Here is a 14,362-nt window from a genome sequence, read left to right as displayed (position 1 = left end):
TCACCTGAGAAAACTGTTTCTCCCGCATCTTGACCTCCTTCTCCACCAGCTGCTGCCTCCTGGAGCTCTCACTCTGCAGCCTCCGTTCCACCTGCTCCCTCCTTCTCCGCTCCTCCTCCAGTGCCTGCCTCCGCAGCTCCATTTCCCGCTCCTGCCCCCAAAGCCATGGGTCAGTGCCCACGGCTGCCCTCTTCCTCCCCATCCTCAGCGGCCCCTCCTCAGGATGGGGCAAAAATGTAGGAGGCACCCACCTCAGAGGGCAGCCTGGCATGAGGGGACATCGTCCTCAAAACCCACCTTCTTCAAGGACCTTGCTGGTAAGGGTAAATGCTTTAAAGTGAGATTGTCCTGGCTTCAAATCTTGGCTTGGCCACCAGTGTGAGTTCTGGGATCCTGACAAAATCATTTAAACTCCCTAAGCCTCAGTTGCCTCATCTGTAAAATGGGGCCAAGAGTGCCTACTCCTGTGATTACAGTAAAAATTAAATGAGATCATGTGTGTAAATGCCCATCACTGACTCTGGCAGGAAGGAAACACTAATAAATAAATGAGGCTCCTGTAATTTTTATCTGAATTCCTAAAACATGGATTATCTAGATAATTTTTTTTGACAGAGAATATATTCAATGGTCCTTCCCTAATCACTGAGGCCCTTTGAAACATTTGTACTTGAACTTCAAATTTAATGGGAGAAATAAACTTATGAAAGCTATTATTAAAAGATTATAAAAGTCATTAAAACAAATCATTAAATACAGAGCATGCCAGTGATGTTCTCTATGTCTTGACCAATGGTAATGACCTTTTTACCATTAACTCCCATTTGCCATTTCTTCCCAGCTCAAAACTTAGCAAAATCTCCTTTCTCTCTATTTGCCAAAAGATGACTGCAAATTTGCCTTCCTCTTATGTGAATAAGACTAAGAAACCTTCTCTTCTGGTTGATCCAGCTGCTGACTCCTGCTCCTTGGGTCCCACTCTCATTTCAAGAGATACAGAGTACCGGATGGTGGAGACAACAGCTTCTGCAGATCCTTTAATCCCCTCCCCAGGCCCAGTTTCCTCAGCCTGGCTGTGTCCAGGATAAACCACTGGTCCCTCTTCTCTGTGTCCAGGCTCCAGACCCAGGGGAAGTAGACATTACTTCCCTCAGCCCCCTGCTGCATCCTCAGGTCCCCCCACCAATACCTTTGTTCTGGCTTGAATGTCTGCCTTCCCTTCTGTCCCTACTCCTCAATCCCCAGGTGCTGCTGCTTTTCCTAATCATCCCCAGAGGAATGACATGCCACTCAGGGAAACAGGGATCGAAATTCCTGTGGTGGCCAAAAGTCCACAGAAGTAAATACACAAAGACTAGAAGTTCTCATACAGGAAATTCATGTGCTGCCTCCTCTTTTCCTAAAAGGTGTGAAACATACAATCTCACCAAGCCTTCCTATGCCCCACTCAAGGAATGACAACTTTAAAACATTTTGTCCCTCAAGAGAGTATACAAGGATAATGTGGGCGATCCGGCTTGGGGTAGAATGCGGGCCCTGGCAGGTGGAGGGCAGCGCTGGGACCCCCCATCCCTTCTGCCTGTGTGGCCCAGACCCGCCTCACCCTCGACTCCATGAGTCGGCTCTTCTCTGCATGAGCTTCTTTCAGCATCTTCTCCATCTCCTCGATCTTCCCTACGTCCAGGCCGCTTGCACTGGGAAGGGAAGGGGAAGACTGGGTTCATCAAAGGGCAGAGGTGGCAGGTCTGGTTTAGAGGAGGGTAGAGTTGCCACCATCAGGCAGGATGGGGCAGGGGTCAAGTACCTGGACATGTTGTCGGGGGAACAGGCGGAGTTGCCTCCTGTGGAGATGCTGGTCTCCATGCTGTCAGAGCTCTCCAGGCTCAGTGTATCATAGGCGTGCTCGCCCTCCTCCCCACGTTCCCGCCCAGCTGGCAGGTGATGCAGGATAGAGTGGTGCACGAGTGGGGGGAAGCCCGAGGGGCCTGCTGGGAAGGGGGCCATCCCGTGCAGAGCATCCCACTGGCACTGAGCCTCGGCTGCTGCTTTCTGCTTCAGCTCAGCCAATCGCCGCCGCTGTTCCTCAATCACCTGCTGCCCTAGAGGAAGGACAGGGAGGTGTCACAGTGGGCAAACCACCCATCTAGGGAGGACACTAGCACAATCACAGGCAGAGGGAAGAGGCGTGCAGGGAGAAATTAATACAGGGCACCCCACCAGCTTCCCTGAAGCCCCCACAGCTCCAGGTCCAGCAGCCCTGCCAATGCTTCAGTTGCCTGCACATCTGGCCATAGCCACACAGTCTAGCTTCAGCCCTCTCTATATCCTGAGCCCACACAGGGCACTGATCTTACAGCAGGACAGCCAGATGGCTCCAGCTCACAACCAAGTCCTGAATGTGTAGGGACACATGCACCCACCCTTCCAGCTGGGGAAGGGAAAAGGAAGAGATGGTGAGAGCCCTCTGAGCACCAGGATGTCAATGCAGACTCAGCGGTGATGCAGAGCAAGAGCACAACAGCAGGACAGAAGGAAGGGGAGACAAGTTAGAGCACAGCTGAGGCAGGAGAGAGCTCAGTTTGAGGGGTGAGGCAGCCGGATACCCCATCCCAGCTCAGCCTGGGAGCCTGCTTGCAGGCAGTGGGGGCCTGGACAGAATATATCATGCAGATGCCCAGGCAGAGGCTGCCTGGCCAAAGCAAGGTCCTCAATGACCAATGCTCTACCTGCTGGGTCGTCGGTTAGGAGGGGCTCGGCAGGAAGCAACTCGACTGGTGTAGGGGACCCCAGGCAGAAGGTAGGGTAGAGAGACACAGAGGGGATGAGAGGAGAGAGAGGCACAGATATGGGCTTTCAAAACAACCAAAATGTACAAAAGTAATAAGGACTCCTGGGTCCTCAGAACCAATATCTTAGGGAACCATTTCTGGAGGTCAGGTCTATCACCCTGCCTCCAGACAGGACAATGCCCATCCCCACTCAAGTCAAAAAGCATTTCCCTTATTTGCTGGACTCTCTAGAAAAGATCTCACAGTCCTCCTCCCCCCGGTACCCTTAGGTCCCTGCCCTTTGATAGATATCCAGGAAGCCCTTCTTCAGGCATCTAATCTAAATCCTTTCTGCTCTTATCTAGATCCCAACAAAAGATAAACATCCTGTGAAAGGTGTGGGCATGGATGAGGTATGGTGGGGACGATGTACGGCAGATATCCAGGGCCCCCAGAAGAGCAGGTGGGCTGGCATTGTAGCCACTCACCCTTCTGCTGCAGGGCCAGTTGGCGCTTGGTCTCGATGTCCTGCAGTGTGGCTGCCAGGTTGCGAGGAAGGCTGCCTGTGCCATTCTGGATGAGTGGAGCATTCTGTGGAGGGAGATGGAGCACTGCAACCAGAGGTCAGAAGACCCCCGCTACAAGGCTTTCAGGGGTGGCTTTGGCTTCTGGCTTCTTCCCAGTAGAGCAGTCTCCAGTTACCCCACCACCACCACCCTGCTACGCATGAGCCCATCCACTGTTCTCAGACCTTTGGGGATGGGCTACGGCCCAAGGTAGCCACGCTGAGCTGGGAGGAGGAAGAAGAAGAACCAGAGGAAGAGGGGAGGGGGCCGCTGCGGGTACGGGGCAGGGGGCCAGTGGCCTCATCATCCATCTTGGAGCGGTAAACCTAGACAGAAGAGATACTGCCTGGTGAAGTCCAGCTCCCCCCACTGCTACCATGCCCACGTCACCTAGGCTGGCTGTGATCCAAGGTATTGCTCTAGCACCAGGCCTGTGTCCCTAGCTGACAACAGCTTTGAGCCTCCTGGGCCAGACCAATGAGCAGATGTTATTGGCAGCTGCCAAGCCTGCTTTCCAGGCTGTTCCTCCTTAAGCCAATCCCTAGTCCAAGCCTGCATCTTAGAAAGAACCTTGTAAATGGACCTATGCAAAAAGTTGACAGCAGCTGAGCAGAGTTGTACAGAAGACCACCTGAAGGCCTGAGCTTCCTCTGGTCCCAGCTCTGCCACTAACATGCTGTGTGAGCTGGGGCTATGCACCTCCCCACTTTGGGCCTTGGGTTCTTTATCTGCAAAAGGCACGGGTTAAGCCCAGACTGAATAACGGCCAAACTCACAGCACTAAGGTGAATACAGTCTTTGGAGTCAAGGACCCTGCCTGTCAGCCTAGTCTCTGCTACTTCCTAGTTTGGCCTTGGGGAGACTACTTGTCTTCTCTGAGCCCTGGTGTTTGATCTGTAAAACGTTAACAGTATCTACCACAAAGGCCTGTGGTGATGATTCAATGAATCCAAACACATTAAAAAATCTCTAGCCAGCTGGACACAAAGGAGAGGTACCACACATGTTGCATGAACTAAACTCCTCCCTAAGGGAACATGGAATTTTAGCTGAGATCACGGTCTTAGAGGTGCAATGCCTTCACTCAAAAAATGAATCTTGAATAGCGGGGTCTTAGGCACTACAGCAGGTCAGTGGGATAAAACTCGGGAGAAGACTATTTGAATACCCTTCCTCCACCCCCATGGCCATTAGCTTGCTGCGGGCTCAAGTAGGCCCATGCCCTCCACAGCAACTTTGAGGAGACTTGGGGATGTCCTCAGGGTTATCGCTTCAAAGTCTTTGTCCTTCTCTGTCCTGCTTCTAAGTGTCACCCCTGGAGAGACCAGGAGAGCAAAATGCTGGCAGTTCTCCCAGGACACACTAGTTCTAGCTGCAGTAGGCTAAAGAGTGTGTCAGGCCCTCAGACTAGGTGAGCAGCTCTGGGGCTGAGGGCTGCCAAAGACAGAGCAGAGCCACACTCTAGCTAAGAGTTAAGAGGCACCAAACAGATCCCAACCTGACCACTGCTCCCGAACCCCCTTCCACTGGACAGTCAATCACATCACTTTTGGACTCATTTCCCTCTGGCTGCCAAAAATGCCAAGATGGTTGCCTCACACCCTCTCAGGATCCAAAGGCCCCATGTTGCCCTGGCTGGACTGACCCTCCACTACCTAAGGTGGCATGTATGGCTGATGGATTGGCAGGAGGTACCCGAAACAGAGAGGAGCAGGGATGGGGGAGTGATGGAGAAGGTTACCTGCAGCTGACGGGAAGTTTTGGCGGGCAGAGGCGGAGGGGAGGAGCGAGGAGAGGCTGCAGCAAGGCCAGTTCCCAGCCCAGCCATCAGCTCTTGGTACCACTGCTCTAAGTCTACAGCAGGGAACAGCAGCTTCTCCATCTGGAGGAGAGCATGAGAAGGGGGACAGGGTACAAGAGGGGAAGAGTGGAGAGGAAAGGTCAGGAAATGAAGGGAAGGGAAAGGGGAGGCAGAAGGAAGAAAAGAGAGAAGAAAGGGAAGGTTGGAGGAAGAACAAAGGAAGGCCGTTATCAGAGAAACAGACAAGAAAGTGAGAGAAGCAGGGAAGAAAGGAAGGGAGAAAGGAAGAACATAAAGAGAAGGAAGAAGAAAATAGTGAGAAAACAGTTGCTGTGAATGTGCTAAGAGCAAAGAGAAACACTCAGGACATAACTCCCAGAACACAGACATAGGCTATGCCAACCATGATGCCAGCCATCCAGAGCCCACAGGCACTAAGCACTCCCCTGGGGCTAGCCTAGAGCTGGGAAGCTGAGTGAGTAGGGCAAAACACACCGAGATAGTCATACCAGTGGAGGGCTGGGAGTGGCAGGAACACATAGACCACCAACCTTGGGTGAAGGTGTGACAGAAGCGAAGGAGGAGATAGAGGGCAGCACAAGAGGAAGGCAGGTGGTGGGAACCAGGTCCCAGGAGGCATAGGCCCAGAGAGGCAGGCCTGGTGCAGGGGCTGTGGGCACAGGCAAGGTGCTCCACATGGCCTTTAGCTGCTCAAGTGTCAGTCATTGGAGGAAGGCCAGGATGCAAGAGGAAACACAAGAGGTTAATAGTACTGGAACCCAAGATGTGGTACTACCCATGGACAAGGGAAGGGCGAGTACAGAAGCACAGAGCAAAGGAGGCTTGCAGAGCCAGGGAAAGCCAGAGCTCTCTCAGCATGATACCCTCATGCTAGAGCAGAAGGCTTGCCCCTCCTTGAGCTGTCAGGAGCTGAAGAAAGCTCCTGAGGCCCTGGAGAAGAGAGGGAACCACTCCCAACCCATGCCAGTTGCCCTTCTTTCTCACTGTTGAAGACAGATCCTGATGTCCCCCAACCCAGGCCTGAGGAGCAATCTAGGGCAACTACACAGAGGCCCTTGGGCATAGGTGGGCTTACTCGGTGGCTGTTACCTCACTGTCAGGCAGGGGCTGAGCAAGCACGCTGGGGGAGGTGGCAGAAGCATAGGGGTCCAAGCAGGAGCACAGCTGGAGAAACTCTGCCAGGCTCACATATTCCTAGGGTGCCCAGTGGGAGGCAGAAGGGTGGGCAGAGAAGAGGTTAACAGGTTTCAACCAGGTAACCAACACCCACACTCCATGCCCTAGAAACCATCACTTCATTCCATACAAAACAGAACAGGGGTAAGAAGCTTAGCTGTCTACTCTCGCCATAGATGGCTGCGGGGGCAGGGGCAAAAAAGGGCAGGCGAACAGTCTGTCTGAAGATTCTTCTTGATCTCCACTTTTGAGGCTGCCTTGGCGTCCAAGTTCTGCCCCAGGTAGACTCTGAAAGTCCATCTCTGGGTTTGCCCTGGGCTGAGGTCATGCAAATAAGCTTAGGGAGGGCCTTCCAAGAACCCACCAAGGACGAGGACCCAGTGCCCAGATCTAACTCCTTGGGCATCCCTAGTAGAGCACATACATGCAGCATCGAGCACCAGTCACACTATTCCTGAAGGTGTCCTCATATCCCATCTGCTGAGGCAGAAGCTGGATGGGGTGGGGGTGGAGACACCACTAGGGCCTAAGCAAGATGGGCTCTGAGAAAGATACCTTGGCAGGGAGCAGCTAAAAGCCTAGGCAGAAAAATGGGCCCACTGCCCAAGGATAAGGACTTGGAAAGATGCTAGCACATTAGATTGTGGGTTAGGAGGGCAGCGACTGTCATATTCCCTGAGCATAACCTTAGAACTCTGAGCTTAACTAGGTGTTGGGGGCATGGTAGGCATCCAAAATGCAGGCTGAATCAAAAGAGAGGATCCTAAGCCTGCCCTATCCAATCTGGCCTAGCTCCAGGGGCTGACTGTCCTCAGGGGTCACAGAAAAGAAAAATGAACTGGAGGGTCCAGTGTTTGCGAGAACTGACAAATGTAATACAGAATACATGCAAATTGATATGCAAATTGATGCTGACTTTTTATGGGCTGCCCGGGCACCTATGGCATACCAATACCAGCACACTCACTCAAACTCGTAAACTCTGGCCAAAGGATTATTGTCACATGCCCTTCAGTTGGGCCCTTGGGAGAAACTGGAGGCAGGAGCTCATTAAGCAGGCAGGCAGGCAGTGGGCACAGCAGAGCAGGTGGTTAGCTGTGATTACCTCTTGTGCTTTGGGGCAGAGCTGAGTGGAAGCAGGTGAGGTTAAAGGGACAGAGGTGCCAGCCTGAGAAGACCCTGGGAATAGGCCCAGAGCCGCAGTCCTCAGCTCCATCTCTGAAGATTCGGAGATGAGCAGTTCAGCCTACAGGGAGGGTATGTGGTGAGAGGCCTCAGCCCTCACACTCAGCCCAGCCACCCCATCCCAGGCCTAAATTGCTTGTGCAGTGAGGCAGAGAGGGAGGGAAAGGGCTCAGAACACTGGGCATGCCTCGTTGGACCTCACACACCAGGCAGGTAAAGACTCAGGAAAGAATGGCTTAAGGGGCCTCAATGCCTACTTCTGAGTCAAGAGTCTAGTTCTAGACTGAAGCCCTGGGAGCTCCAAGATCAGGGCCCCTAGATTTCTATACTTCTCTCAAAGTGAATCTGCCCAGGCCTGGACCTTTCCAAACCTCTGAACAGCAGATCCCCCTCACAATGTACTCAGTCACCCAAAACAGTAAGATCGGTGGGCTTCTGGGAGCCAAAAAGGTTAACTAAAAAGCAGTTGGTAGCCATAGAGGGTCAAATCCCAGATCTCAGGACCATTCCTACTCACATCTCTCCAGTCCAAAAAAATGTCCCCATACTCAACCTCAGCCATTGAGGTTAAAGTGCCATGTGTTGCTCCAGAGCCTCCCAGGAGACCCCTGGGCCTGCCTGAAGCTGGAGCTGACCAAAGCACGTTACCTCTTTGAGGGTTGATGTGGTCTTTGGAAAAGGTCTGCCCCCTGTGAGTGAGTGGTACCTTCTTTCCAACATAGTCAGTTTCTCCTTTTCCTGCAAGGCCGAAGTGGCAGAGAATCAGATAGTCGTGGGAGTGACGGCAAAGGAAGAGATCAAGTGAAGTGAGAATAGTGCTCTCCCCTTCCACCCACCCCTACCCTCCCCAACCCCAACCCCAACAGCCCCTCCCTGCCACCTGGCTGGGCTACCTTCTGCAGCAGCTGCAGGGAGGCATTCTTGTCCCGGGCCAGGCGCTCAGACTCTTGCACAGCCTGAGCCCGGATCTGCCCAGCCTGACTGTCCAGGACTGCCAGCCGCTCCTGGAAGAGATGGGGATGGTCAGTCAGGCCCCGGGGAGACAGAGCTGAGCTTGGGTGAAGGTAATCAACCAGCTCTTGGCCTTGACTCACCCTGGGAAAATTCAGGCTGCTATAGTCAGCTCTTTCCCTCACTCCTCGCTCAACCCCAGTGACCCCTGCATCAACATGTCCAAACTCACAGCGATACTGAACAGTTCTCCACCTGCTCCGTCCCCCTCATCCCACCCCCACTGCTACCACCCAAATCCAGGCTCTCTGCTTTTTCAGCCTGGACTTTCTCACCAGCCTCCTGCTTCCAATTCTCTCAACTTTCTGATCCATTCTACGCCGCCACAAATACCTCCCTAAAATGACCTGAGGTTTGTTTTTGTTTGCTTGCTTATCTGAATTTTCGAAACTTCCTAAGAAGAATATATATTACTTGAATATATTTTTTTTAATCCTTGAGTAAGGTCAGATCGCTCCTCTCCTGAAAATCTTTCAGTGACTCTTCATTACTCACAGGATAAAGCACAAACTCTCAAGCCGACATTCAAAGGCTCCTGCAACTGGGTCTACACTTTTCAGCTCCCTTCCCACGCTGAGCCCTCTATGTTCTCCCAGTTCAGCCATGTTGTACAGTCGGTTGTGCAGTTGTGCAGTTGGGGGTAAGTGGAGGCCTTTCTTAAACTGTTCCCCTGGCTGAGGAGAGCTATCTTTGTCTTCTCCGCCCATTGAGAGCTTACTTATCCTCAAAAATCAGACCAAATGCTGTCTTCTCTCTAAAATTTTCCTTGATCACTAATTTTGTTGGTCCTCCTTCTGCGCTCAAATTATTCTGTGTCACCATTTGCCTTGTAGTACTGTTACTTGTGAAAATATGTCTCCATCAACACCGCTTAACCCAGGCTGTCAGATCCAACGGCATGGCCAGTGTTTCATATCCCTAATAGGGCTTAGCACAGTGCCTGACTCGACAATCAAATGCTAAAAACAAAATTTAAAGGATGGGGGCTGAGGAAAATGGACTGGGTTAATCCTGGGAGGGCTTCCTGAAAGAGGTGGCCTTAAACCAACACCCTAAAGAGCAGGACATGAGAGAGAAGGGAGGGAAGAAGGAAGCTGTCCTAAATCTGGGATCAGCCAAAAAAAAGACTGAAGCAGACCAGGTGGTAATCCTCACAGCAAGGTCTGCCATTTACAGTTTGCTGAGAACCCATTAGGACCCAAGAACTTTACTAAATGTTTTGCATTTATTACCTCCTTTGACCCCCTTATCAGGCAGGTGCATTTATTCCCATTTTGCTGATAAGAACAGACATTTAGGAAGTAAGGTGTCTTAGCTAGAAAGTGGTAGAGCTAGGATTAGAACCAGATCTGTTATACCCCAAAGCCAGTACTCTGAACTACTCTGAACCAGACTGGAGAGGACAGGGGACCAAGGAGCACCAGGGTAAGCAGAGACAGAGGTGGGTGGGACACTGGGAGCCAGGGAATTGAAGCTGAGTAAGGCTCATGAGGAGGAGCATGGGGAAGAATAGGACCCCTGGGTTCCAGCGGCTGAGCTCCAGTTTCCTAGGGGCCAGGGTGGGTATGGGTAGGAGGGAACAGGAGTTCAATACTGCTGACCCCTCCCAAACTACCTGGAGCAAATACCCAACAGGATCTCAAAGGGATGGGATCAGCTGATCTAAGGCTCCCTGAGGCAGTCTCTCTAGAAGGAAAGAGGAAGAGGCCAGAGAAGTGCCAGCCCTCAACCCCAGTGCAGTACAGTACAGAAGGAACGAGGGGCTTTGGGGACAGGCAGGCCTAGGTCCTAATTCTGACTCTGCAGCTTATAAGATGAGAGGTTTGAGGCAAATCTGTAGCTTCTCTGAGCCCTTGTATATCAAATGGGGATAAGAGTGCTGGACTTAGGAGACCGTCCTAAAGTCAGCTTGAGATATCCCAAGGAAGACTCCTGGTACACACTCACGTGCTGGGGAAATGCTAGTTTTCTTCCTTCCTTGCATCTGCCTCACATCTGTTAGTGGATGCATTTGTAAGGCAGAGCAGCTCAGGGAGAGAAGCAAGGGATCTGAACTCCGGGGGCAGTTCAGCAGCTCTCCACTTACCCCAAACACAGGCTAGACATAATGCACCCAACTCACCACTTTTTGACACACTTCCCAGATCTCAATGCTCTCACCTCCCATCCATTACCACAGTCAGGCAAACTGCACAAGCATGCATGTGTGTGCATGGACATGCAAGTCTCAGCCATGAGCATGTAAGCCACCTGAGCCATCATCCCATTCTCCTCCCTGACATCTTCCTAACTCTTATTTAACACAAGTCTCCTCCCAACTTTACTCCCCACATTCACACACACATCCCTGCCCCACCACCCTCTTCTGCTCTGGCTGAGATCAGGAGAAATCACAGCATCTGGAGCTCCAGGACTGGGCAGGATACAATACCCAATCCCTTTGCTTTATGGCTCAGTGGAGCCAGGGTCGAGCCAAGGCTGGAACCTGGGTGATGTCTTTCTAGGACCCCTGGTTGGCTCTAATCTTCAGATCTCAGGTTTTTGTATTGGAAGTTTTGTCCCAAAACTTCCATCCAACAGAGAGCTCTACCAGGGCAGGAACAAGCCTCTTCAGCCTCCTCCTCCTCCATCTCCACCTTTTACTTCCCTGCCCAGCCAGTGCTGAGGTCCAAATGCGAGCCCAATCCACTTTCCACGGGAAGACTCTGGGGTGGGGGACGGGGGGGAGGGCAAGGCTTAATAACAATAGCTATTGTTTGCTGGGTGCTTACTAAGATCATATCCTATGCTATCTTCACATACGTCACCTTGTTTAATTCTCGCCAACAGCCTATTACTGTTTTTGTTTTATGATGGGGAAACTGAGGCTCAGAAAGGGGACGTTAACTTTTCATGAGTTCATCAGTTGGGATGCAAACCCAGGTCACTGGCCTCCAACTCCACCCGGCACTGTGTACCAGGGAAAGGGGTGGGGCACACCTTTCTCTTGGCGATGCTGCGGAATAGCTCGGCCTTGCTTCTGAGCAGCCCCTGGCCCGCCAGCTCCCGCTCCTCCTCCACGCGGCTCTCTCGCTCCAGCTGCTGGAACTCCAAGTCCTCAAAGAGCTTTGTCTCAGTCTCCAAGGCCTCTGCCTCCTTGAACAACAGTGACAAAGGGGGTTGGGTGGTGCCGGAAATACCACTCCGGGCCTGGAAGCCCAGGCCACAGAGGTGTGTGAGTTCTGGGGGTTGGACCCAAGGAAATGGGGAAGGAAACTGCCCCCACCCAACCTGCTTTCTTCTGCTTAGCTTTGCCCCTTCCACAGGGCATCACTGCCTGGAGCAGAAGAAAGAAGAAAATAGACCCACCCCCAATCCTTCCGTGTCCCCTCCAAACCACAGTACCGACCCTGGTGTCTGGCAGGTACTGCAGGGCCCAGGTGGTCCTGTCCCACCGCTCTCCTCTCTTCTGGGCAGGTGGCCCTCAGGGCCGGGGAAGAGGGGCTGGTGAAACTGACCCTTCTCAGCTGCTCCTGTAACTGTTCCCGCACTGACTCGGGGCAGTTATCGAGCTGCGTCTGGAGCTCGGCGTACAGCGCCTGGCGGGCCTCCAGGTGCCTTCGTCCTGCGGCCAGCTCCGCCCTCTCCTGGTCGGCGGGAGGGGGAGGGGAGGGCGGGGCGCAGGGGAGAAACAGAACACACACTCCTCAACTCCGGCCCGGCAGGCGGTAGGGACCATGGGGTAGGGGCAAAAGGGCAGGAGAGAGAGAGAGAAATGGAAAGCAGGAATGGGAGTGGGAGAGAGGAGATAAAAGATGAGGAATAAAAGAGTAGAAAACCATGAGAAGAGAAAGAAAACAACAGAAAGAGGAAATAAAGAGGGAAGAAGTAGAGTGGGAGAAGCAAGGAGCTGAGGTGTAAGGCAGGACTCAGAGGTGCAGGGGATGCTGTACCGCAGGCAGAGGTGTGAAACCCAGGTAGAAATTTTGGTCTCTTGGAGTCCCTCGAACTAGAAACATTTGGGTAGGTCTTAAGAAAAGGCCCTCTGTTTTCTCTCCAAACCAGTCAAGGCCAAGGTGGTTCTACAACATAAACGAAAAGCCTCTAGCTCCTGTACCTCCCCCTTTCCACTGCCCAGAGACCAAAATTTGACCCTGGGAAAAAGAGTAGAGAGAGTGAGGGTTAAATCCGGGGGTTGAGTGTGAATCAGGAGCTGAGGACATTAAAGCTACAGCAGTGCAGTGGAGGGGACCCCAGCCCAACTCCCTTGGCCTCCCTCCCTCCTGCCCATGGTGGGGGTAGGGTGCTGGCACAGTAGGCTGAACTTCAGCTGGATGAGGGTTGCAATTAGTTCAGCTGTTGCCATGGTAATAGGAGCCCTAGGAGTGGGTACAGAGAGGAGGTGGATGGCTCTGTCTGGGGCGAGATGACACCTCTGAGGGCAGGGAGGGGGAAGGGGAGGAGCTGGTGAGTCACCTCTCCAAAGGACAGACAGAGGAGAAACTGTGACTACTGATTCCAAAGCCAGAGTGGGACCATGGACTGGGGGCTGGGGAGGGAAGCTGAGTGAGACCACCACCACTACCACCACCACCACCACCACCACCACCACCACCACCACCACTCCAAATAACTGGGCTCAGAGAGAACTCCAGGCAATGCCAGGTCAATGAAAAATGAGGTTAGGAAGGTTCTTTCTAAAATGCTGAGCTTCAACCAGGAATAAGACCCTATGCTGAAGCCTGCCTCGACCGCCCTTATACCCACCCCTATCCTTGGAGAGGAGAACCTGATCAAGCCAATTCTCAGAGTCCAAGCACTTCCCTATACTTGGACTCAGCCTTTATAATATTGTATGTGCTAGATGACTCAGGGGAGAAAAGGAGAGGTTACCCATCCCCACCCTCGCCTTGGGTTATCTGAATTTCGGAAGCCCCAAGGGGGAAGGTAGGAAGGGTAGCCACTGTGTGGCAGGAGCCCTGACTTGGCCCTTCACAAGCCATGCCCCCACAACTGGACCTCCTGACTCCTCCACTCTGGAGGGTAGGCAAGCAGATGGCTGGAGGACAGCAGGTCCCTCCAAGTCTGTGGCGGCAGCACCCAGGCTTTTCAAAGTAGGAAGAGCTCTTCGTTCTGAGAAGCTCCTCAGCCAAGCATTTCCTTCCAACCTTGTCCCCATCCTGCTAATGCCCTATTGAGTAAGGTTGAGCTGTGCCCCCTTTCTGATCAAAACCCTGGGGTCCCACATCAAGAAAGGAAGAAGGCCACATTAGGGGGAAGAGGCCAAGGGCACAGAGGTGCCCATGGAGTTAGTGCAAAAGCAGGATGGCTCAGCCCTGCCTGGGTGGCACTGGCAGTTAGGGGCATGCGGAGAGCCCAGGACAGTGATTAGAGGGGACGTTAGTGCAGGCCTATTTGGTAAGCGTGGAGTTAATTTGGCACAGAATTTGGGAGTGTGGTTTGGGGGCCAGAGCCAAAGCTCAAAAAAAGGGGAAGATTGTCAAAGTATTTTTAAGAGCTTCAAAACTGAGAGGCAGAGAAGGACACTCTCAAAAATCCAGCAGGAAAATTAATTCTTGGAAAAATACTGTCAAGTCCAGAAATAGATGGCCCTTCACCACTTCAGAGCTTTTGGCATACTGTCGGGCATCTTGGGCGTGGCTGGCACGGCCCCTGTGGGATGAAGTGGCCCCTGCAGGCTGGCACGAAATCTGAAAGGGGCAGGGGAAGGAGCTGGGACCATCTGGGATGGGAGGCTGCAGATCCTGAAGGCTCAGGGGAAGCAGAAACCTGAGGGCCATCTCCCAAAGACCATGTCCTGAGCACCTGAGGCATGCTTGCTTGGAGGGAAATGT

The 14,362-nt window shown here is 52.8% G+C and overlaps 1 protein-coding gene across 11 annotated transcripts in view; it reads right to left on the bottom strand.

Annotated features, from left to right (window-relative positions):
- The window catches only part of PHLDB1 (pleckstrin homology like domain family B member 1), a 44,538-nt gene that overhangs the window by 7,761 nt on the left and 22,415 nt on the right, over window positions 1-14,362 (bottom strand). For 6 of the 11 annotated variants that reach the window (XR_002778158.1, XM_023525852.1, XM_011384857.2 and 3 more), the window contains 9 exons: window positions 11,508-11,663; window positions 8,411-8,521; window positions 8,166-8,255; window positions 5,076-5,216; window positions 3,520-3,660; window positions 3,257-3,359; window positions 1,805-2,099; window positions 1,604-1,694; window positions 5-151 (listed from right to left, as the gene is read on the bottom strand). Coding sequence is in view for 9 of the 11 variants with exons in the window: in XM_023525852.1 (XP_023381620.1) it covers window positions 5-151; window positions 1,604-1,694; window positions 1,805-2,099; window positions 3,257-3,359; window positions 3,520-3,660; window positions 5,076-5,216; window positions 8,166-8,255; window positions 8,411-8,521; window positions 11,508-11,663 (1,275 nt within the window). In the remaining 2 variants the exon portion in view is untranslated. Of the gene's footprint in view, window positions 1-4; window positions 152-1,603; window positions 1,695-1,804; window positions 2,100-2,559; window positions 2,772-3,256; window positions 3,360-3,519; window positions 3,661-5,075; window positions 5,217-8,165; window positions 8,256-8,410; window positions 8,522-11,507; window positions 11,664-14,362 lie in introns of those variants that run through there. The other 5 variants (XR_002778159.1, XM_023525853.1, XM_011384860.2 and 2 more) reach the window with 4 other exon arrangements.

This window comes from Pteropus vampyrus, unplaced genomic scaffold (genome assembly GCF_000151845.1).
Source record: "Pteropus vampyrus isolate Shadow unplaced genomic scaffold, Pvam_2.0 Scaffold633, whole genome shotgun sequence".
Classification (NCBI taxonomy): domain Eukaryota; kingdom Metazoa; phylum Chordata; class Mammalia; order Chiroptera; family Pteropodidae; genus Pteropus; species Pteropus vampyrus.
Note: the sequence above shows the minus strand (reverse complement) of the source record. Positions and strands in the feature narration are given on the sequence as shown.